The 22,727-nt window shown below is 36.3% G+C and overlaps 1 protein-coding gene across 4 annotated transcripts in view; it reads left to right on the forward strand.

The window, feature by feature from the left end:
• The window catches only part of LOC18445774 (orotidine 5'-phosphate decarboxylase), a 39,904-nt gene extending 18,679 nt beyond the window's left edge, over positions 1 to 21,225 (forward strand). For 2 of the 4 annotated variants that reach the window (XM_020674482.2, XM_011629324.3), the window contains exons 4-6: positions 3,557 to 3,729; positions 19,289 to 19,394; positions 20,832 to 21,225. In XM_020674482.2, the coding sequence (XP_020530141.1) occupies positions 3,557 to 3,729; positions 19,289 to 19,394; positions 20,832 to 20,861 (309 nt within the window). In that variant the 3' untranslated portion in view covers positions 20,862 to 21,225. The remainder of the gene's footprint in view (positions 1 to 3,556; positions 3,730 to 19,288; positions 19,395 to 20,831) is intronic. The other 2 variants (XR_016049310.1, XR_016049311.1) reach the window with 1 other exon arrangement.
• Positions 21,226 to 22,727: the final 1,502 nt, after the last annotated feature.

Here is a 22,727-nt window from a genome sequence, read left to right on the forward strand (position 1 = left end):
GGGATATTTTTAAATACTGCAAATATAGGATATTTATGAAGATTTCCCAAGAAAATAACGACCCTAAATACTTCCCAAATCTACCCATCAAAATCATAAAATGCTCTAGATAAATTAAAAATAAGCTTTAAAATAATCTCAAAACTATATACCTGAAAATACTCCCATGGTTGGATAAAAATTGAAAATACAAATCAATGTTTTGAATTGTACTAAGATCAACCCTGCATCAAACCACCATCTTCTTCGACCTTCTTCTTTGTGGGATCTAATAGTATGGTGATAGGGAGAACTCCTTAGGAAATGGACCTTGATATGTACTTGTCGAGGAATTGATACAAACATTCAAATTAAGTTATCCCTGAACTTGCATTAAAAACTTTGAACTCAGAGTTTAAGCGTTTAGAAGCATCTGGCCAAATCTGCTAGGCAATACTTGTGCATGCTTTGGCATTGTAGGGCTCATGCTGCCATTTTTGAAAGGTAATAATAGCAATTTCTGATACTTGAGTGGATAGTATGGCCTCTGGAACTTGTAGTATGCAAATGGCTTGTATTCTTGTTTGCAAAAGCCCTATATTTGTGCTTGCACCAAGCTCATCTTTCTTAGGCAAAGCATCAAAACTCCTTAGAAGTCAACTCCAATTCCACCAACTAAATTTGGCTTTTGTTTAGAAGCCTAAAAATTCCTCAATCTCACAAGTATCTATCACAAAGAAGGAAACATGTATGTCCTTGATCCAAGGCTTAATTCGTGGGCCAAGTTGATGACTCCACTTTTTGATTCTTCTCGAACTTCGTTCCGACCAAATCCTTGGGATGGGTTATTATCGTTCTTCTTACTCTCAATAAAGGAGCCTGCTATTTCCGTGCTTGCTTTCTACTTGCTTGGATTCTTTTCCAAGAGTCTCCAACATGATCTCTCCTATCTCTCTCTCTCTCTCTCTCTCTCTCTCTCTCTATCTATATATATATATATATATCATAGACAACAATCTTCTTCTTTTCGGAGTTCACTCTCTCATTCCATGGATGAAAATAAGCAGATGTTTCCTTTACCTCATTGACAACTACTTCCCTTTCATCCTGTTCTTCCTTATAGACTACATTGAAAATAAGATTTCATTCTTCATTGAAAATAAGATCAACTTCTTTATCTAGACATTGATCGAAGATTGGTAGCAAATCCCGATTTGTGACTTGCTATTTTTGGAAATAATTCAAGGAGAATAAAGTTCCCCAACACTTGGCGCCATCAAGAAAGCAAGCAATTGATCCTCATGCAGAACAAGATTTCTGTCCCCACGTTGCAAGGTGGTTTATAATTCCCTGAACTTGATCCAGCATTATGAAAGATTCAGAGATTTTCCATTGTCATGAATGGTCAAACATCGTTTAGAGTAGGTTGGGTGCACATCTTGAGCCAATTCCTTGAACCTCCCATATGGATCCTTAATTTTCACCACCAAGACCACGGCCTTCTTGACTTCCTCTAGTAGTTATTGTGCATATTTACAGTGTCTCGGGGTGCATGGGAGAGGGGCCTTCTCTGATTGAAGCTAATACAGAGTAAAAAGGAAGCTCTGAAGATGTAAAATGAATTCACAGAAGTAATCAAATAAACAAAAATTTGATTGAAATTGGGATCGAAGCTTACAAGCCATTCTTCTTAGCTCTCTGGTGAGACCCAGACCCTAAACAAAATAATTATGAAATCGTGGCCCGAAACTCTCTAACGATCCCTGTTTAGATTTAACTAAAACTCCAAATTTAATTTAAAACGAACTCCTAGCAAAAAAATATAATTTGTGGTAGATTTACCCCAAAATAAATAATTCCACTTTTGACAAAAAGAAAATGACGATCCAACTACTTTCCCAAACTACTTAAAATCCTAGAAAAATTTAAAAAATCCTAAAAATAAACTCTAAAAAAAATATCACAAATACATCCCTAAAATTAAATAAAAATTAGAAATACAAGTTAATCAAGTCAGGGTGAATTTGGACTTATGCCTTCAATAGGAGATATGTGGGGTGAGAGAGGCCTTTAAATTTGCCTTTCTACACAAGGGCCAACCGTCACAATTCAAGGGTAGAGGTTACACAATTATCCCATATTGCTTTTTCCACACTCTTTCAATCTCCTTGTGGGATTTCTTTTCCAATCTAAGAGAAGTTCTCTAAATAGATTTCCTAATTACACTTGAATTTCAAGAATGACTTTCCACATCTTTAAAGAGCAATTCAATTTGAATTATAGTCACCCATATCTTAGAAGAGGATCTGTAAAAATATTTTGATGGTTATACAAACTCTCGAAGAATCCAAAAATCTATGATACATTCAATTCAGTTTTGAACAGAATTCTGCCTTTTGCCATGGGATGGAGCCCATGGCGAGTAAGCCCACATGATCAACTTGGATCTGGAGAGGCCAGATGTGTGCCAACTCAATGGCCCATAAATGTCTTTTAAGGCCAAAATTGTCATACATAGTGGTCCTTTGTTTTCTACAAAACAAATGAAAAATTCTAAATTAGTCCCTGGAAAAGACAAAATTATTCTAAAAATACTTTCCTTCTCTTTTAATAACACAAAAACATATCTTAGCTGACTTTTATGAGAAATAAAAAGCAATTAATTCTTCTAAATAGTTTCTTGAAAACATTGGGAATATCTTGAAAGAGCACGCATGCAGTGGGACAAAGAACTGACTTATAATTGGGCACTCCAAACTAGTTAACGTTGCAATCACTCTTTACACCTCAAAGCAACCCATCAAACCCGTGATCCATCTCTCTCTTTGTAGGGGCTCATGATTGACCTATCGAGCTAAGGGGTAGATGTACTCAGATTTGCAATGGATTTTCGTTATCGTTAGAGCCCTCAGTCCAGGTGTGGGGCTTCCTCTCCAAGCACGTGCATATGCAAACCTATCTCAGGTCCTAACCAAATCCATGGTTAACTGGGCTAGCATACATGCATGCCATAAGGATGGTATGTGGTGGTTTTTGTCCTTGCTCTTAGGCTTACAAACCTCACACAGGAGTATCTTTTCGCCCTCAAAGCCTACCTCACATGGGAGTATCCCTTCCTCTTGTGCTACCATATCATTTATGTCCCTGCCGACCTTTGCAACGATTGACCTATAACTGTAAATAGTTGTATCAAGCATTAAGCCACTACAAAACTTATGGTGTGGGTTTTTGGCTCAAGCTAAAATCTAGCACAAAACAAGGTGAGAGTCCATGGCACTCTGCGAGACGTTTAAATTCCCCTTTTCATCCATGGAGCCCATTGGTCCTTCATGGACCAATCTTCACTCTCACTCAAAAAACAGGGGTGTGCACATGAATTCTCTGCATGATAACACAAGAGCTAAGGCCTTTAAAGGCCACAAGACTGAACAGTTCTAGCATTATTGATATAGTTTACGACAATCTGTTATTTGTATTGTGCCAAAGTTTCATCAGGCTGTGATTTGTTTTGTTTGTGTCGTGGTGATTGGCATTAGGACTCTTTTAACTTTTTGTAATTATTATGTTTGTGTTTCAGATTGAAGAGTGCATCCTGTGGTTGAGCATCATATTTATCACCATATTATGTACCCCTCAGCCAACTGTTGTCCGATGGTCATCTACATCTCCTGTCTCTGCTGAAACCAAACTCCAATGGAAAGGGTTTTGTGCTATTATAGCAAATGCATATTATATGAGAGGAATGGCATGGTAAAGTTAGCCCCTGTTTTGAGAATATGACAAATATTTTGCTTGAGCACTTTCTGTATTTAATTGCACATAATGTGTTAAGACTCTTGCTTTACCCCTTTTCTGGTTGCAAATGAAAATGTAAGTGCATTTTTATCAAAAACAAATATTCCATCCCCATGATTTCAACCAACTGCATTTCATTCATTTGGTAGATTGGGATAATTTTGCTGCCTTTTATCCAATTATGGTTGGGAGTACAAAATGCTGCTCTAGGGTTTTGAATAGAAGTCCATAACGTAATCATCTTATGCTAGAGTAAATCCCTTAAACAAGACTTATTTCTGGCCATCCATCTAATCTAAAACTAGCAATTTATTATTAAAAGACTTTACGTGAATAAAACTAACTAAAAGACTCTAGAAATTACTACTTATGCCCTTAAGTGAATAAAACAACTCAAGAAATGAATAAAGAACATAATAGGATAAACTCAATGACTAAGGTGCCTTTATGTGGTTCCTCTTGTAAACTTTAAGCTTATCTCTCTTATCTAGATACTCTAGAACGATATTTTACGCTGCATTAGTCTGCCCTTCCTCAAAAGAATGCGTCCTCAAATTCAGCGGCATGTCGTCAGAGGTATCACCACGATATGGAATGTGATGCTTGACATTAAAAACATTAGAAGTGTGAATTTCGGGTGGGAGGCTTTAATTGATAGGCATTGTCATTGATCTTCTTCAAAGTTTTGAATAGTTTTACCTTGACAAGATTTGAGATCGTGGCACGTCATTTTACTGCAGTCCCCATAAACATTGGGTTAACTATGTTTTGGGCTCATTGAGAATTGCCATATATATAAGCACATCACACTTGGTCCTGAGCACATCTGAGAATACTCTGCTATGAATTTTGAAGCGGCTCTAGATAAATGATGCATTTCCTCCGTGCTTTCATTAAACTCGCACTTAGTGATTAGATATAGAGGTTCTTCTCTTAGAACATAATAATGGTTGAAGATGAACTCTAACATCTGGAATCACATAAGCACCTATTCGATGGCCACCTTCTATGTTGAACTCACTAGCTAAATGCTCATACCCTTTGGGCGCACCTCACATACTACTCTATGTTTAGGAAAAATTCCAAGAAGAAGAACATTGTTATCTCCCTCCATGAGTATCATTCTCCTCGCTACTTTCTTTGGGGACTAAGATACCAGTTACCTCTGATATTTTGAGAACCACTCCTTGACATCCACCCTATTCTTCATCAAGAATAGGAGCATCCATAAAATCCTCTCCAATTGTAGGATCTTCCTTTTTATCCTCTTTACAGATTGGATCATCATTAAAGCTATGATCACCCACTTCTTTCTCAAACACCCAAATCTTCATCCAGGTACTTGTCTAGGACTGGTGGTAAGTCCCAATCCACAACGTGCTAATCTTGAGAACCATTTAATGGGAATAAAGTATCTCCATGGATATCCTTGTATAGACTTCCATAACACTTCGAGATCTCAACCTTGAGACCAGTTTCCCACCTCCTATTATCCGTATCAGTTCAATCAGCTGCCTCTCTTCTTGAAGCTTGATCATGAAAGGGAACTACGGTTTCCTCATCTACCTCGATCTCATCCTTTTAAAATGGAGCTCCCATCAGCCCCAAAAGCAGATCTAGGATTTCAACCAATCTCCTTAGATCTGGAATCCCTTCTCACAAACTAGCATCAAAGGCTTCTATAATCGTTGCTTTTCCTCCTTGTCCTGTGTGCGGAGGTATGGCTGTTGATTTAGGGCGTAACAATCGATGCTACAGTACTCTGCAACAGTACATGCTACAATACCATCCTTACTTATCATTGAGTTTTGATGCCAACCGGATGTAGACCTAGTAGTTTGAGTTAGTGTTTTAGCAAAGAAGAAGATAGGAAGATTCAAAACTAGAAAAAGATGCAAATACTAGATATAAAAGGAGCACTTGCTGCGTTCGGGTTTTGAATAAAAGTCTATAACATAATCATCCATTATGCTTGAGTACATCCCTTATATAAGAAAACCCTAAGCAATAATTAATCCTAGCTATTCATCTAATCTAATCATAGCCATTTATTATAAAAGACTTTAAGTGAATAAAAAGACATAAAAAGCTCTAGAAACTACTACTTTGTCCCTAAGTGACTAAAAAGACATAAAAGGATAGACTCAATTATTAATTTTTCCTTTTGTGGTTCCTCTTGTAATCTTTATGCTTATCTCTCTTATCTAGATATTCGAGAGCAGCATTCTGGGGTGCATCACATACTCACTTCCCTCTAAGAGAGAAGTCTCTACAACTCTATGTACAATACTGTGACCTACTATGTTTCTTAAAACTCCTTAAGAGACCAAACCCCTTTTCTGAATCCTAACCTACTTGTTTTCTCTCTAAAAACTTTGGATCCCAAACCTTCCATGGTAGAAAACCCAAGAAATTTAGTCTGAAATCTCAGTCAATTTCACATCAAGATTTGGGGCTTCAACATTGGGCAAAGTCACAGTTAGAACCTTATTTTCCATGGCGGCTTCCACTTAATCAATAATTGCATTTTCCGGGAGTCTGAATCTCCTCAGAATCCTACCTTGGCTTTTCTCTATTATATGCCACCTATAATTCTTCTCTTTCATCTCCTTGTTTGTCTCTCCACTTGTTTGCATTACTTTATCATCCTCTAACCTAACATTTGCTTCCTCTTTCTTCAGACCGGGACAGTCGGCCTTGAACACATGAGCTTGATCAATCTCTTTCTGTGGCATTCACATTGTTGTCTCAGAGGGAACTCTAAATGTGATTCAATATGGTTATGAATCACGCTTTCTGGTCGAAGGAATATGGCTTTTTTTGATAGTTTTGGAGATGGGAAGAAGATTGGATGGTCTCAGTTTTGTATTAGGGTTTTAGAGAGAAGAAACAGTTTAGAGAGAGAACTTGGGCTTGTTTAGACTGGTTGGTTTAAATAGAGAGAGAGAGAGAGAGAGAGAGAGAGAGAGAGTAGGATTCTGTTGGTTTGTGCTCCTTTAAGGTTCTAGAAGGCAAGGGAGGATTGGTTTTCATTATGCATGTTGGAGTCTTGGAACATTGACTGATCAGGTGCATTTGCAAGTGAGAAAAACAATGCTATTTCTTATTTTTAAATAATTTATGGTTTTGGGTCATGTTTACTAATGGACGAACAATTCATGTAGGCATCAAAACATGCCGTTTACTACTTATTTGCCTTCATCTTTGATGTAGGACGGAAGAGAAGGAAATTAAATCCACCATTTCCTAGACCTTAAACAAGTAAAATCAGCGATAAGAGAGAAAAAAATATGGCTGTAAATCAAGGCAAAAGAAAAAAAATCTTCTTTTATAATATAAAATTCGTGCTAATAACATAAGTATCTTTAAATGTGACATCCAACTTTTCATAAGCCTATGAAATCTTAAAATTAACTAGAGATCCAAGTAAACATTTAAAATCTTAAAATAATAGTACAAAAATTTCAAAAATACCCCTGTAAACAATAAGACATGAATAATACCATGAACAATAAGATTGAATAGTAACTAGTGAATAGTAAATAAAAATACAAAAAAACCCTAGAATCCCAAGAAAAGCCTAACAAATCTAGAAATAGAGCCTAAAACTAAAGTTACATTATTCATCTTTCAAAGTTAAACAAGTATTAGAAATAAGAATATTTTTGTCCTCCATCACCCTCAAGTTTTGAAAAGCGTTAAGATGAAATTTGAGTTAGCCCATCAACCTTCTTCAACTCGAATATTATAAATACGATCTTGGAACTTGTAGGTTATTGTGCAGTAAAATTGAGTCTTCACAGTCAATTGATATATTCATAAGCATTTATGAGAAACCCTCAAGGAAAGGTCGCTGTATGTAGATAGAATCGATTCAGTCACATGAACTTGTTGAAATTGCACTAGTTCCAGCCATGTAACCTTGCTGAAATTGCCTTGGTTCAACTTTAGAACAGACCAATGGAGCATCTTTGAGATCATTTGCAATCCCTAGTTCATTAACTAAATCAACAACTTCATCTTGATCCTTATCATAGGTCGGATCTTTTAAGAAATCTTGTTGTTCATCTAAGTATGCATCGAAGATAAGTGGCAAATCCTGATATACAACTTGCTGATTTTAGATCCAAGTTGCATCAAAATCAATATTATCCTCCTTCAAAGGAAATTCTAAAGAGATGTCCTCCATGTAGAGGTTTTCTATCACTTTCCTCTTCAATCGACTCTTCACGTGGAGCACAGAGGCAAAAAGGGTTGTACTCGGGTTCTTAAAAAATGTTCTCATGTTGGCGTTATAGCAGATCAAACCCATCTATGTAGTTGGACACAACATCATTCTGCTCTCACTTTGAGTTGGACCTAGATTCGCACCATTCTCCATAAAAACCCTCACGATGTGGATCTATCCCTGTAGAATCCTCTTCCTTTAGGGCATGCTGTTGTTGGCGTCGCTTTTGCAGCAATAGCTCTGTATTTCTCTCTGTCACGTTGTTGATTTCCTTGCACAGTTGGATCAGATTGCATCCTTACGGCTAAGTCCTCCATCACCGGCCATCACAGTTTCTAACAATCTTTGAACCATTCTTTGATACTACTTGATGCAGGAAGGAAGATTGGGAAATTAAATCCACCCTTTTTCTAAACCTTACGCAGGTAAAATCAGCAATAATAGAGAAAAAACATGGCTATAAATCTAGCCAAGCAAAAAAGAAACTTTCTTCTTTCATAAAATAAAATTCATTTCAATGACATAAGTATCGTTAAATGTGACATCCATCCTTATATAAGTATAAAACGCTAAAATTAACTTAAGATCTAAGTAAACATTTAAAACCCTAAAATAACATTACTACATTTCCAGAAATGTACTTACCCAAAAGAAAAATCCATAAATATCCTTGTGAACAGTACCACATGAACATTGCCATGAACAGTAATAATGAATAGTAACCCAATGAATAATCAATAAAAATATAAAAGAAACCCTAAAATCCCAAGAAAACTTAAAAAACATAGAAATAGAGTCTAAAACTAAAATTAAAATTTACATCTTTTGAAATTAATCAAATATTAAAAATAAAAATAATTTTGTCTTCCATCAATCTTTTGAAATGAACCAACTCCCAAATGCACAACCATAGTTTGACGAGGAATCCAAATGCACCGATAGTTATTTTTTTTGAATGTGCAAGTTACACTAAATGTGGAGTCCCTCAATTAAATGTTTTCTCTTTCAAAATGGTGAAATATAGTCTTTGTCCAGCCATTTCTATTGTTGTAAAGATTTACTGGCCTATCTTGAATGTATCCACTGTTCATGTGAATTATGGATCATTTGGCCATAAGGATAGTTAATTGGTTCAGATGAGTGATTCTACCGCCAAATAAAATATCTCTTCCTGCATTTTTTTGAGAGTTCCAATGATGATTATGAGAACAAACTAGAATAATTGGCAGTTGAGCGATTAGTCTATCGGCACATTTGTATGTGTTTGGCTTGATCAGTTGATTCTTCCAGTTTGGGTTTTCACTTGGATATTCTAGTTTGTCATATTAATCTTCTCAGTCGGCATATTTTGGCTTTTCGGCTTTAATCTTAATGAATGTCTGTGTGTAGCAATCCGAGTATATGCATTAGCTCAGCCAGTTTTGTTCCAAGCCTATTATTAATAGGGTTCCTATGTACACTTCATAGATTGCAACAAAATTTTCGGTCATAAAACAATTGCAGATAGCGTCAGAAAATGTCCTTGGTTTAGCGAGAACAACCACCTATTACTTAAATGTCGATTTTATATGTTTAATAGCATAATAGCTGATCCCAGTGCTTGAATCTTTTGTGCTTTTTTATGGTTGAATCACAGACATTGTTTGTGAATGTTGAATCTCTTAAATCTACAGATTCTCTACTTGGTAAATAAAATAGTTAGTGTTCTACTAAACTCAAGAAAACCTAATCATACTATGTACCTTATTGATTTATCCCTTTCTCATGGGTTTTGTCTATATGCCATCTTGGTTACCTTTGAATATAAGAGGATTGTGCATCATTCTCTTAGTCTACCTTATGCAGTTGATTGGTTGACTGGGTGGTTTCCAGCTTGCATCTTGGCTTAAAATTACATTCATGTTTCTGATGGGGCTGCATTGTCTTTATTAGAGGTGTGGAGGGCCTTCGTACTTGTTTCATGTTTCCATCTGACATTTGATTTATTTTGCTCCATTTGTTAGTCTTGCTATGTTTTATGTCATGTTTTGCTCATAGCCTGTGAAAATAATTCATGAAGGAAGAAAAGGAGGAAGCACATGCTAGATAGGAAAGAATGAATCACTCACAGGGGTTTGGGGGTCCGTGGTTGTACGTCCTTATATAAAGGATGCGGTTTCTGTAAGGTTGGAGCCCTATTTATTGAAGTAGGGCTGCAGCCTTATGCACCATCCATTTATTTGAATGCTTAAGATTTTACAGAATTGCCAACCAGGGAAACCAAGACATCCGAAACCTCTGAAAATTTTTATTTCCTCTTCTTTCTAAACTTTATATGAAGGTCCTATTTTTTCTTAAATTTCTCTCAATAAACCTCTCTGAGACTTCTCTCACTAAACCATTGGTAGCATTATCGTAAGCTTCACATACAATTAGTTCCTCCTCTTTCTTTCTCTAGATCTTTGCATTTCTCAATTTCTAAGACCATTAGTAGCATTATCACAAGCTTCACATACAATTAGTGCATCCCCCCCTCTCTCTCTCTACATTTTACATTTCTTAATTTGTAAGGTTTTATTGTTGTGTAGCTTCTACATTTCCAGATTCATCCAGAAAGTTGAGAAGATCCTTCTTCTCTTCTAGGGTTTATACATGATTTACTCTCTACAAAACTGTATTACATTGAGAGAGAGATTATTCTCTTCCTCCCTTTCACTCTATCTCTGGAAAACCCTTGCTCTCTCTAGCTCTTTCTCTTCATGACCAAATTCAAGCTTGCACTGAGGTTCTCTCTCTAACTCCTCGTTCGTGAACTTCATTTCTAAAACTGTTTTCTTCCTCCTCGAAATCATCTTCCAGTCCTGAAAGCCACCACAAACTACCTATACCACTACCAAAAACCCAACTTCCACAATACCGCTTATGAAACAAAAGCTGTTTCCAAATAGAAAGAGAGGAGAGCTTCTCAGTCTTGGACTTGAGCTGAAGGCACTCCTGCTTGTGTGTTTGAGTGTCCTTGGACACCTTATTTGCAATTTAGATGGTCTTCACCGGTATGTGCTTTAATACATCATTCATCTTGGCTTGGCCCGCTAAGACACCACCTGTCTTTCTTTCCAAAGCCCCTTTCTCTATATACCCTCCTTCAAACCACCTCAGTTCTTTATCTTCCCCTTTCTTTTTTGTGTGTGTGTGTGAGTGTGCGTGCGTGTGTGTGTGTGTGTGTGGATATATATATATATATATAGAGAGAGAGAGAACTTGGGGACTGGGGGCAGCTTTAGCTACTTGGGCTTCACAAAGGTTAGCTACTTGGGCTACACAAAGGCAGAGGTAATCTGTACTTTGGGTGCCAGGTTGCCTCATTGACTTCGGCAAGATAATCTGCACCATCCAAATCAGTGGACGGTGCGGAGGGCTGAAGCACTATATATTGCTGTAGAGCTCCAGGCCTTTGAAAACATTTTCCTTACATAAATGACTCACAATGTATACTACAAACATGTCCATGATAGTTAATTAGTACATAATAATAGAGTTTACAAAATTGCCCTTACAAACTACTTTATTTCCTTAATACGCCCCTCCCCAAGTGGTACATCAGTAACAATCATGGACAGATTTCCCTTTAGAAGTTTGTCTCTACTTGGTTAGGCCCTTATATATCTGCCACCTGTTCATTGGTCTCAGTAAACTTTGCAACCATTTCTTTCTGTTCAATTTTCGCTCTCACAAAGTGTTGATCTTCCTGGATATGTTTGGTCCTTCCATGGAGCATTGCAGTGTGAAAAGCCTCCTCCACATAGATTTGGGGCTCCACGCACTTGCGTCATACATAGGGTTACCTCTCTTATATGCATGCCTTTCCTTTCTTTCCATTACACCATTTTGGGGTGGTGTATGAGGACAAGAAAGCTCTTGCTCAATTCCATTGTTGGATAGGAAATCTCTGAATTTATCAGATGTCTAATCGCCTCCCCCATTGCTCCATAATTGAATAACGTGCATTAGAAATACATTTCGACAAAGGAACACAATTTAACAAAGACATCGAAAATATCAGTTTTTTGTTTTAAAAAAAGATCCAAGGTGATGCTAATAAAAAAAAAGAAATTAGGATTTTTTTTATTTTTTAATGGGTTATTTTTTAGGAATTGGGAGGTAGGCTTTGAAGGTGGGTGTGGCATCAGTTTATTTTTGGAGGTGGTTAGGATTAGCATGGTTGGCATGTGATTAGGTTTGGTTTTTATGTGCGATAAGTTTTTGTGGGAGTGATAGGTGGGGAATCCTTAATTTGAAGGATTTATGTGAGGGAAATAGGGAGTTTGAGAGAGAATTACGTGGGATTTAGAGAGAGAGAGATAGAGAAAGAGAAAATATAGGAAAGAGCGTGATTTGTGGGTTTTTCTTTATTATTTTTATTTATTATTTCTTTTAGTTGTATTTGAAAATGGAGTACATCCCTCTTTGGAACTTGGTGAATCGAGTAAAGAATTTGTTTTAGGTCATGTGAAGAGATCTTTGGGGTGGATTCCCTTGCAAACCTTGAGAGAGGATATATTCTCTCATTTATATGTTAGTATTTTATTCTATTGGTTTCTTCCCCATTTTCTGTCCATCTTCCCTGCATCACAAGGGATTCTACAATAATCATCAATGAGAAAAACATAGTGTTTGGAATGAGATTTAGATTTTACAGGAGAAGCACCCCAAACATCACAATATTGACTCTAAAGGAAAAATGGCTCTTGTAATGTTAACATAGAAAGGAAACTCAAAGTGTTTGCTGAGTTGACAACTTGAACATAAAACTTGTCCTTTTCTATTGGTTGAAGATGGAGATCAGAGCACAACAAGTAGCCACAAGTATCTTCTTTTGGAGCAACAGATTCCTCTTAATTTTCGCTCAGATTTGGAGGATGAAAACCTTAAGAGGGCTTCCAAGAAGAACAAGAAGAGAAATAAATAGTTTGGGTGTTTCTTTTTAATTATTGAGGCTATTTCAGATGTTTTTATGTATTTATTTCATTGTTGGAACAGTTAGGGACTTTTTAGATATTTTAATTAAAGTTAGGGAGTTTATTTTCAAGTTATACTTAAGTTAGGACCTTTTGGTCAAAAGTTAAATTGTATAGACAAATATTGTCCAAAACAATAATTTTTCTATATAAATTAGGGCATGGATGGGCTGGAGAGTCATTCATGTATTCCTCTTTAAGAAAAGAAAGACTTTGTCTTGTAAAAGAAGCTTAAGGCTTGAGTCCTAGGTGGGAGAAAGCCTTAGGGTTTCTCTAAAATTGCTTGTGTTTGACTTGTTTCTTGCTAATTTTATTGTTCCTTCAAACTGACTCTCTTCAAATTCTCAAGACGACGTTGCCCACAATGAGCGAGTTGTTGGTGCCATATGAACTTGCTGGTTTTATTAGGATGGAAAAGTTGTGGATGATTGAATTGGAAAGGCAGGAGACTTCTTGTCTTGGCCAGAACTTTTTGTGATGATGAAGGTTCCTCGATAAAATATAAGTTTCCTTTCCAAATGTTTTCTTCATGTGAAGATCCTTCAAGAACACAAAGGTGGGAATAAATATCAAGAAGCACTTTAAATCATCAAGTGGAAATCTTACTTCATTTAATTTTTGGCACTAGAAAAGTAATATGCAAAGAAAACGAACCTAAAGGAGAAGAAATCATGGCATTTTCAACGTTGGTGATGGAAGTGAAGTGCCATCCTTGTAATAACTTTCCATTTACCGATATACATAACCTCGAAAGAAAACTTGCTTGAGATATCACATGATTAGCTGCCCTTGTATCGATAATCCAAGAAGTTATTGCTTGAGGGCAGTGTTGAAGAAGTTATTCTGAGATGGGATATTAGTGTAGACCTAGTTGCTTGGAGCTAGGGTTTAGGAAAGAAGAAGATAGGGAAGATCCAAAATTAGAGAAAGATTAAAAAACCATAGATGAAAGAAGGAGCACTTGCTGCTCTTGGGTTTTGAATAAAAGTCCATAACAGGATAGCAAGATGCTTCATTATGCTTGAGTACATCCCTTATATAATAAAACCCTAAGCATGACTTAATCCGCACCATCCAAGTAAACTAATAATGACTATTTATTATAAAATATTGTAAGTAAAATAAAAGACAAAAGGCTCTAGAAATTACTATCTATGCCCCTAAGTGGATAATATGACTCAAAAAAAAAATTTAAAAAAAATAAAAGGATGGATAAAATGACTCAAAAAGTAAATAAAAGAAATAAAAGGATAGATGCAATGAGTAATTTGCTTTTCTACGGTTCCTCTTGTAAACTTTAAAGCTGTCTCTCTTATCTAGATACTCGAGAGCAGTATTCTGGGCTGCATCAGTCCCCTCTTCCTCAAAAGTTCTTCGTCGGAGGTATCACCACTATATGGAATGAGATGCTTGACATTAAAAACATCGAAAGTACGAATCTGGCTGGGAAGCTTCATTTTGTAGGAATTGTCATTATTCTTCTGCACCATTTCACATGGGCCAATCTTGCATTGGCTCAACTTATGATAATCAGAACAACTTGGTTTAAAACCATGAACAGTCATAGGAGGAAAGAGTCATGGATAACTTCTAATTATATGTCCTCGAAGATATCCATTCAAACTAACTTTGGTGGAAATCTCACCTCTATGGCTTGTAAGATTGAGCGTTGAATCCGCCAAAAGGAGATTGCCAAGCTTGCAATGAATTGATGAGATTGCAATGCCGATGCAAAAATTACAACCAAACCCACATTTCATAGCCTTAGCATGGGCCTGCTTAACTGCTTCCATACTCTCCAATCATCCACTACTCCATTTTGATGTAACAATACGAGCAATGGTATTTTGAGAAGACCAAAACCTATAATTTTTTTCTTCTGGAAATATTATAACTCAATCTTTAAGATATACAACTAAAAAATTACTAGAGATCAATAATTTTCAGGGTATGTTGCCTCTCATATATATCTTATCCATTATGTTTTGTGCACATTGAAAACTAACACAGCTCCTATACAAGTGCGCAACACTGTCAATCATAAACCTACCCGAGGAAAACTCTTCTCTTAGGATGCAAGAAAAACTTTGAACTCTGAGGCTCGTTCTTACTTAATTTGGTGAGGTCAAGATGCAAATATTAGGCTCCTTAGGTTTAGGTTTTGGATGGAGATGATAAGGAATAGATTTGGTCCTTCCATCAAAGCAGAGCAACATCTTAGTCTGAGCTGTCTCATAGAGAATGCCTTCAGCAACCCATTGGAGAGAATCACCTATATCAAACTCACCAGCTAAGAGCTCAGGAGTAAATATCTTGAACTCTTTGGTTTGAACTTTACGTGATACCCTAAATTCAAGTAAAACTCGAAGAAGAACAACATCATTATCATTACCTCCTTCAACACCATTCTCCTTGCTAGTTTCTTTGGGGACTACAAGCAACCAATTTACCTTCAAGATTTTGGGAACAACTCCTTGACAACGACCCTATTTTTCATCGAGAATGGGAGCATCCACAAAATCCTCTTCAATGGTAGGGTCTTCTTGATCCTCTTTGTTGGTTGGATCACCATTAAAGTTGTGATCACCTACTTCTTTTTCAATACCTAGATCTTCATCCAAGTACTTGTCAAAAATTGGTTGTGAGTTCCAGTCCACAACGTGCTGATCTTGAGAACCATTTGATGAGAATAAAGTTTCTCCATGATTGTCGTCAGATAGAGTTCCATGACACTTTGGGATCTCAATAAGACTGGTTTCTCACCTCCTACTATATCTTCAATATAATTAGCTACCTCTCTCCTTGAGCTTGATCATGTAAGGGATTTATAGATTCCTCATCTGCCTCAATCTCATCCTCTTGAGATGGGGCTTCCATTTGTGCCAAATGCAAAGCTAGGGTTTCGACCAATCTCCTAAGATCTGCAATCCCTTCATGCGAACTAGCATCAAAGGCTTCTAAGGTTGCCACATTCCTCCTTTACCTCTGCGTGGAGGCTTGGTTTTTTATCTTGGGCACAAAAATAGATGCTACAGTTTTGTGTGCACTACCGTCCGTACTAATCGTTGGGCTCTAATATAAATTTGACATAGGCTTAGTAGCTTGGAGCTAGGGTTTAGCAACGAAGAAGACATGAAATTTCCAAAGTTACGAAAAGATTAAAAACCGAGAGATAAATGAAGGAGTACTTGCTGCCCTAAGGTTTTGGATAGAAGTCCACGACAAGATAACAAGATGCTTCATTATGCTTTAGTACATCCCTCATATAGTACAACCCTAAACAAGACTTAATCTTGACCATCTAACTAATCTAATCATGGCCATTATTACAAAAGACTTAAAGTGAAAAGAAGACATAAAAGACTCTAGAAATTACTATTTATGCCCCTAAGTGAATAACATGACTCAAACAAAAGAAAAGAAATAAAAGGACAGAGTGAATGACTAATTTTCCCTTTTGCAATTCCTTTTGTGAACTTCAAACTTGTTTATTTTATTTGGATACTTTAGAGCAGTAATTTGATCTGCATTAGTTATGTTCAGATTGGCAATTGAATGTGTCAGGGCAGTAGCATTATTTTAAAGCACCGGATCATGTTATGGGAAAACTAGGAGGCGGTGTGCTCCTTTTTCCACAAAAGCTGACATTTAATGTGTTGATTGGCATTTGCAAACTGACTAGGCATCAGTAAAATTTCTCGAGCATTGTGTCCTTATTGCTGATTGTTATGACCAACATATCATTGGTTTCCATAATATTGGTCAAGGGGATAGAATTGACCAAGTCCACGACTGCAGTTGTTCCTTCTTCCACGGCCTAACTAGAAGTGCTAAATTTTTTAAGAATTGGCAGTTGATACATCATGATTATCTTCATTTACCTATGACTATTTTTCTTGAATAAAGCTTCATGTTGCAATAAGAGAGGGCAAGGCCTATTGAAAACAGGTGTAGGTTGTCTAGACATGACTGATGTGACAAACATGTTATGCTTCAACTAACCCTCCAAGCAAGTAGGGTACTCGATCATCATCAATAACCTCATAGCCAATGGCAGCTATTGATTACAAAGTGCCTGCACCTTGTTGATATAGTCTCTCTTGCACTGTTGGAGTTGATGGGAATTGTGCATCAGGCTTGCCTTAGATGATTGAAAATAAATCTCATGAGGAAGATCTCATAGTTGTTTGTCTGAATGAGAACCTGTCTCTTGAGCAAAATGCCATGAGAAAGAGTAGAATTTAACAAACTGATTAAAGACTGGTCTGGCGAATCAGTTCTCGTACTTAGGATTGGCAAGTTGTACCCAGTTGTGCCATCTTTAACTACATTCTCCTTTCAATAGGGTTTCATGGAGATATCGCATCAATTTTAGCCCATTAAGTGTGGAACAACTTGGCTCTTCCAGGCTATAAAACTGTTAGAATCCAATTGAATCGAGAACGTATGTGGAAGCATGTTGAATGAGGAAGAGATATTTGTAGATCAGGAAGCCATATTTGAGATGAAGAAAAAATCTTAGGGTTTAAAGAGAAGGTTAGGTTCTAAATTTAAGGTTGAAACGAGATAAGTTTTTTACGCTTTTGGAAGAATGAAAAGGGAAAGAAACTTGATATATGAACTTTTTTGCTTTTGGAAGAATGAAAAGGGAAAGAAACTTGACAAATGAACTTTTTTGGGTAGATACTTGATATATGAGCTAGAAGATCAAAGCAGTCGATGTGCGAAGCCAAAATAAAGAAAAATATGACAAGTTTTTGGATCTGATTCTGGTTTGGGTTAATAAGGTTTGAATTGTGGAGGAAATATCAGATTATTTTGAGCGAAGAACAAGTAAGACCGAAAAAGATTGAGATGATACAAGGGAGACAGGGGTTTGTAAAAGAGACTAAAGTTTTAGATGAGAAGGGAATTAGATCAAGAAAGTATAGGGTCAAGAACATACTAGGGTTTGAGAAGAGAGTTTAAGTTTTGACAAGAAAATAGGGTTTGAGAGGAGAAAAATTCGGGTTTGATACTCAACAAAGGAAGAAAATACAATTACGATTTGTGAATAGAGTTAGGGTTTGAGAAGAAATTAAGTTTTGTGTGAAGAAGATTTAGGGCCATTTTGGGAAGGAGGAAAAGAAAATTAGAGTTTGATCTCACATTTCAATCTTAGTCTCTTAGATCGATCCAGCATGAAAATAATTCAAGAAGGAAGAAAAGGAGGAAGCATGTGCTAGGAAAGAATGAATGGGATGTCTAAGACAAGTTCCTGGTTTGGATTCTTATAATTTTTATATGAATGATTCACAATGTATATTACAATTTTCAAACATGCCCATCATAACATTAGGAGTTACATAAGAACAGAATTTACAATTTTACCCTTGTAAACAATTTTATATCGGTAATAGCCTGACATCTTTAAAAGAGTTTTAGCCATTTATGCCATGTTATAATCTCTTGCCAATATTTGTTCCTACAACCTTAGGTCTTCGGTTCACGGGATCACGGCTGCCCATGCCCACCCATTTGTGATCTTAGGTTTAGAATTACAGTTTTTTTTTTTGTAGTTTTTGTATTATATCATACTTTTTCCATTTTTCTAATGTACTTTCATTTTCAATGGCTTAGCCATTATATCTCTGCTTTATAGTGAGAATGTCACATCATGTGCTTTCTTTATCGCTTTCTTATTTAGGTTTAGACTAGTTTACTTCTTTTGCCCCTATTTCTGTTTATATACTAAAAATGAGTGAGGAACATGCTCTCTATCAAAAATTTCCAAAGTGACTTAAGAAATGAATGTTTATTGAATATGTTGTTATAGTCAACTTGTAGTCAACATTATACATAATTTCTTATTAACAAAGCTTCCTAAGCAAACACTATTTTTTGTAGGGAATACATACATAATTATTTGATAATAAATCTAGGGTTCATGTAGTTTTTTTTGTAGAAAACACTTACATAATTGTTTGATAATACGTTTTTCCCTAAAGATTTGCTTTCATGTGGCATTGTCTTGACCATTATTTCAGAACCGATAGACTCCATGTCACATTTTGGCATTACTTACCTGATAGTCAGTGGCAATTCCGTTCCTCAAGATTAGAATAACATAAAAAAGGGGTCTATTTCTATGATTTTTTGGTAACTCCTATTCCTTTATTTTTAATTGGTAGCTTGTATTGTGTATTCTATTATTATAAGCTGCTATACATGAACCAAAGGCATATTCAAGTTGCTCTTGTCAGAAACATAATTCCTTTGTAATCTGTGGATTTTTCTTTCTCAATTACAGGTTTCCAGTAAAAACTCTGCAGCTTGAGCAAATGGCTGTCATGGGATCTGCTGAGGAGCCATCCGTAGTTGCCAGTCGAATGAGATTGGTGTTTAGCACGTTAGAGGTTTGTTCCAGTTTCATTCCAATTTTGCAAGTTTGTTAAAAGAGGACACTATATGTTATGTGCTTGATTTTTGCCTTGCCAACAAAAGGTATTTTTTCTGATGGTTTAGTTCTAGCAAAAACACTTCATGCCTTTCTTTCAAGCACAAAAGGTGTCCATGGCATCAATGCATGTGCCATCTTTGATAGTGGTGAGGAGGTGAGAGAAATATATCTTCTGGTCACGAAGTTTGAAAATATAAAATAAGTCATCCAGCAATAATGGTATATGCCAAATTAGGTGGGTTGACTCCTGGAAAAAGAGGTGGGTTAAACTATTCCAAAGAATCTTATGCAATTTATTCCTTAAAGACAAAATCAAGAATCGAGTATGTTACGGATAATAGGGAACTCTTGATTCATTTTCGAAGTTTGAAAGGCAGATGTAAAATGGAACACATCACTAGTGGTAGTTATCGTTGTCTCCGAATGAAAAATGAGAGGATTAAGGTGCCACATGGTTCTACTCAGTTTGCCCAAGAGAAGAAAAATACGCAAGTATAGGGCTTTCATGGGTATAGCATTATTTCATGGGTATAGCATTATTTGGCATAATGGTAATCATTAGGTGGCCAATTGATGAGATCCATATTTATATTTGTATTAGTCTCTGGGAGCCTGCAATTGCATCCAAATATTTGTTTTAACCTTTCTATGTTCTGTCCATTGGTGAAAACTCAGCCATGACTAGATAACGCTGTTATTTATGGTTTGTTGAGGCACTCCTTCAAAGTTGAGATCTGTTTCCTTTCTCAGAGCATTCAATTCTGATCATATATCCATTTGATTCATCTCTCCCTTTTTATGGTCTTAATTCCTCGTTTTAGTATCCTTTTCAAACGTGAACCCTTCTCAGGAACGTAAATTGTCACTAATTCAATTATGTTTTGTGTTTTTTAGATAAGAAGGCTGATACGTCACCCCTTACAATAGTTTCTTCATGATCGTTAGATAGTGCTCCATTATGTAAATGTTATTTTATGGAAGTTCATCAGTTTGAGTTCAGCTCCATTCACTGCCTTCCAAGATCAATATTCTCATATTTGCAAATTTGGGAAAAACATTTCTTTTCAAATTACTGTCGTTGGTATGAGAAGATTATAATTGAATGAATATTCTTGAAATACTGAATGGTTTAGTTCAGTAAATTACAAGAAAATGAAAGAGAAACTAAACTAAATTACAAGAAAATGAAAGAGAAACTTACAGAAAAAGTTATTCAAGGAATGTGATAAAAGCATGTTGGGCCGTAGAATCATTCTCTATTATTTCAGATTAACTTTATTTTCTAATTTGTTTGCAGTTGCCTCTTTTCATATGATTATCTGAGAATATGCAGAACTTGGAAAAGTTCTTCAGATGTTAATGTTGACTACCAAATGAACACTGTCTCTTGCAGGTTGTAAGCCCTCAATGGCCTAGAGTTTGAATTCGTGGCAGGTTCACTTGCCAGGTTGAGTGAGATACTCTAATTCGGTTCCTGCAGAGGATATATTGCTCACTCATTCAAGGATATGTATGGAGAGGATGCTTGAGTTTAGGTTTTTTATTCACTAAAATTCATGTTCATGTTTCTGCAAGGTTACACCCATGTCCCTGTATGCGCATGCATTTATGTTAATGTCAATGCTGATGCTACATGACCTTGCATTTAACTTCTGATAGGGAGAAGGTGGTAATTATCTTCCACTGGTGTATATGGGTGTGTTTGGTCCTTTTGGAATGTAATGTTGTCCTACGTGACTTGAATTGCAATTTCTTTAACATTCATATATTGAGTGAATGGTTTTTTATATGATGATTTAGGCACTGGTAATTGCTCTTTCTTGAACATATAAAGTGCAGTATTGGAACAGTTTGGGTGATGTAGGTTAAAGGGGGTAGAACCCTAGGACGTTTGTTCCAAAATGACCAAAGAAGTTGACCTAGTGTTGTTCGTTTGGTCTTAGTCTTATTTTCTTTGTAGACAGCCAAAACCACCCTATACACAAGCGACCAGTCATTAAATTCACAACCAACACCATCGACGGTCTTTCGTAAAATGACTAAAAAACGAATGATTCTGTGAGGTGCAAACCCACTGTGTTATGTGTGGGTGCGTAACACCAAACTTAGTGGGCCTTTGATTGCTTTGCCTGGTTAGAAACTTGAGACATGTATGGGGCTCTTTCTTCGTCTTAGTTTTGATCGTAGTTTCTTGTTAAATGTTAATTTAACACATCGGTGAAATGGAATTCTCGATGTCAGGTTGTGGTACGTCCTATCGTAGTCATCCCTGCCTAGAGCCCATGCTGAAAGGTGTACATAGATCTCATGCCGAAACTAATAGCTTGGAAATGAGGGCCCAGTATCACCTGAATTTTTTTGAAGCATCTCTTGTTCTTGGGGAATAGAGGTGGGACAGAGGTGGTTAGGGGGCAGATGCTAAACATAATGTCCGGCTCTCTATTCCGACGGTTAAAGAGGTAGCATGTCTTATTCTTGTGAACGATTAAAAAAAGAAGAAAAAGAAAATACTTTGAAATCCTGAAACGATCATGAGATGGATAGTCACATTTTATGAAAATGTTGTGAACTTGCTATATTTTGTCATATGGAAAATTTGATTTTGGAATAAGAACCCTTGATGATCCCATGTATGGTCACAGGAAAAAGGGGCTAGTGTAAAAAAAAAAGAAAAAGAAAAATGTCTTTAAAATCCATTCTCAAAAAAATGCTTGAGGAGGTTTAAGTAAATAATTTTACTAATAAAGTGGTTGCTTTTAAAAATCTTTTAGTTAGATACATTCTCATGAATTTTATTGGAAAACACCTGAGTGGCCTTGAATGAGTGACGATATTTTCCTATTGAAGTTAGTTGAGTTAAATGGATTAAATACCCCTGCTTCTGTGGGTTAAAAAGTAGAATTGTTTTTTGTGTTAAAAAACTCTTGTTCTGGTTTGGAATCCAAAACTGGAAGGGGCATATAAGTCTTTTGGCTCATGTGACTTATATGAAATCAGATTACCAAAATACCTCTCAATTGTTTTAGGTTCCAAACTCGAAATAAAATTTCAGAATGAGAAAACATTTTGTGGTTTGGAACTTGGATCAAGCAGAGCTATTTAGTGTATTTGGCTCAAGTAACTTAAGTGGGTCAAATCAACACGTTGTCCTCACTTGTTCACGGTGCAATTTTGAAACAAGGGCACATTAGGAATTTTCGAACCAAATCTTGAGGAGGTACCTGAATAAAAGAATTTTAAGAAAGTACCTTGTCAGTAGAATTATTAATTAACACCATCATTGATTTTT

Source organism: Amborella trichopoda, chromosome 2, assembly GCF_054954075.1.
Source record: "Amborella trichopoda isolate Santa Cruz 75 chromosome 2, AtrichopodaSantaCruz75HAP2 v2.0, whole genome shotgun sequence".
NCBI classification, from domain to species: Eukaryota; Viridiplantae; Streptophyta; class Magnoliopsida; order Amborellales; family Amborellaceae; genus Amborella; species Amborella trichopoda.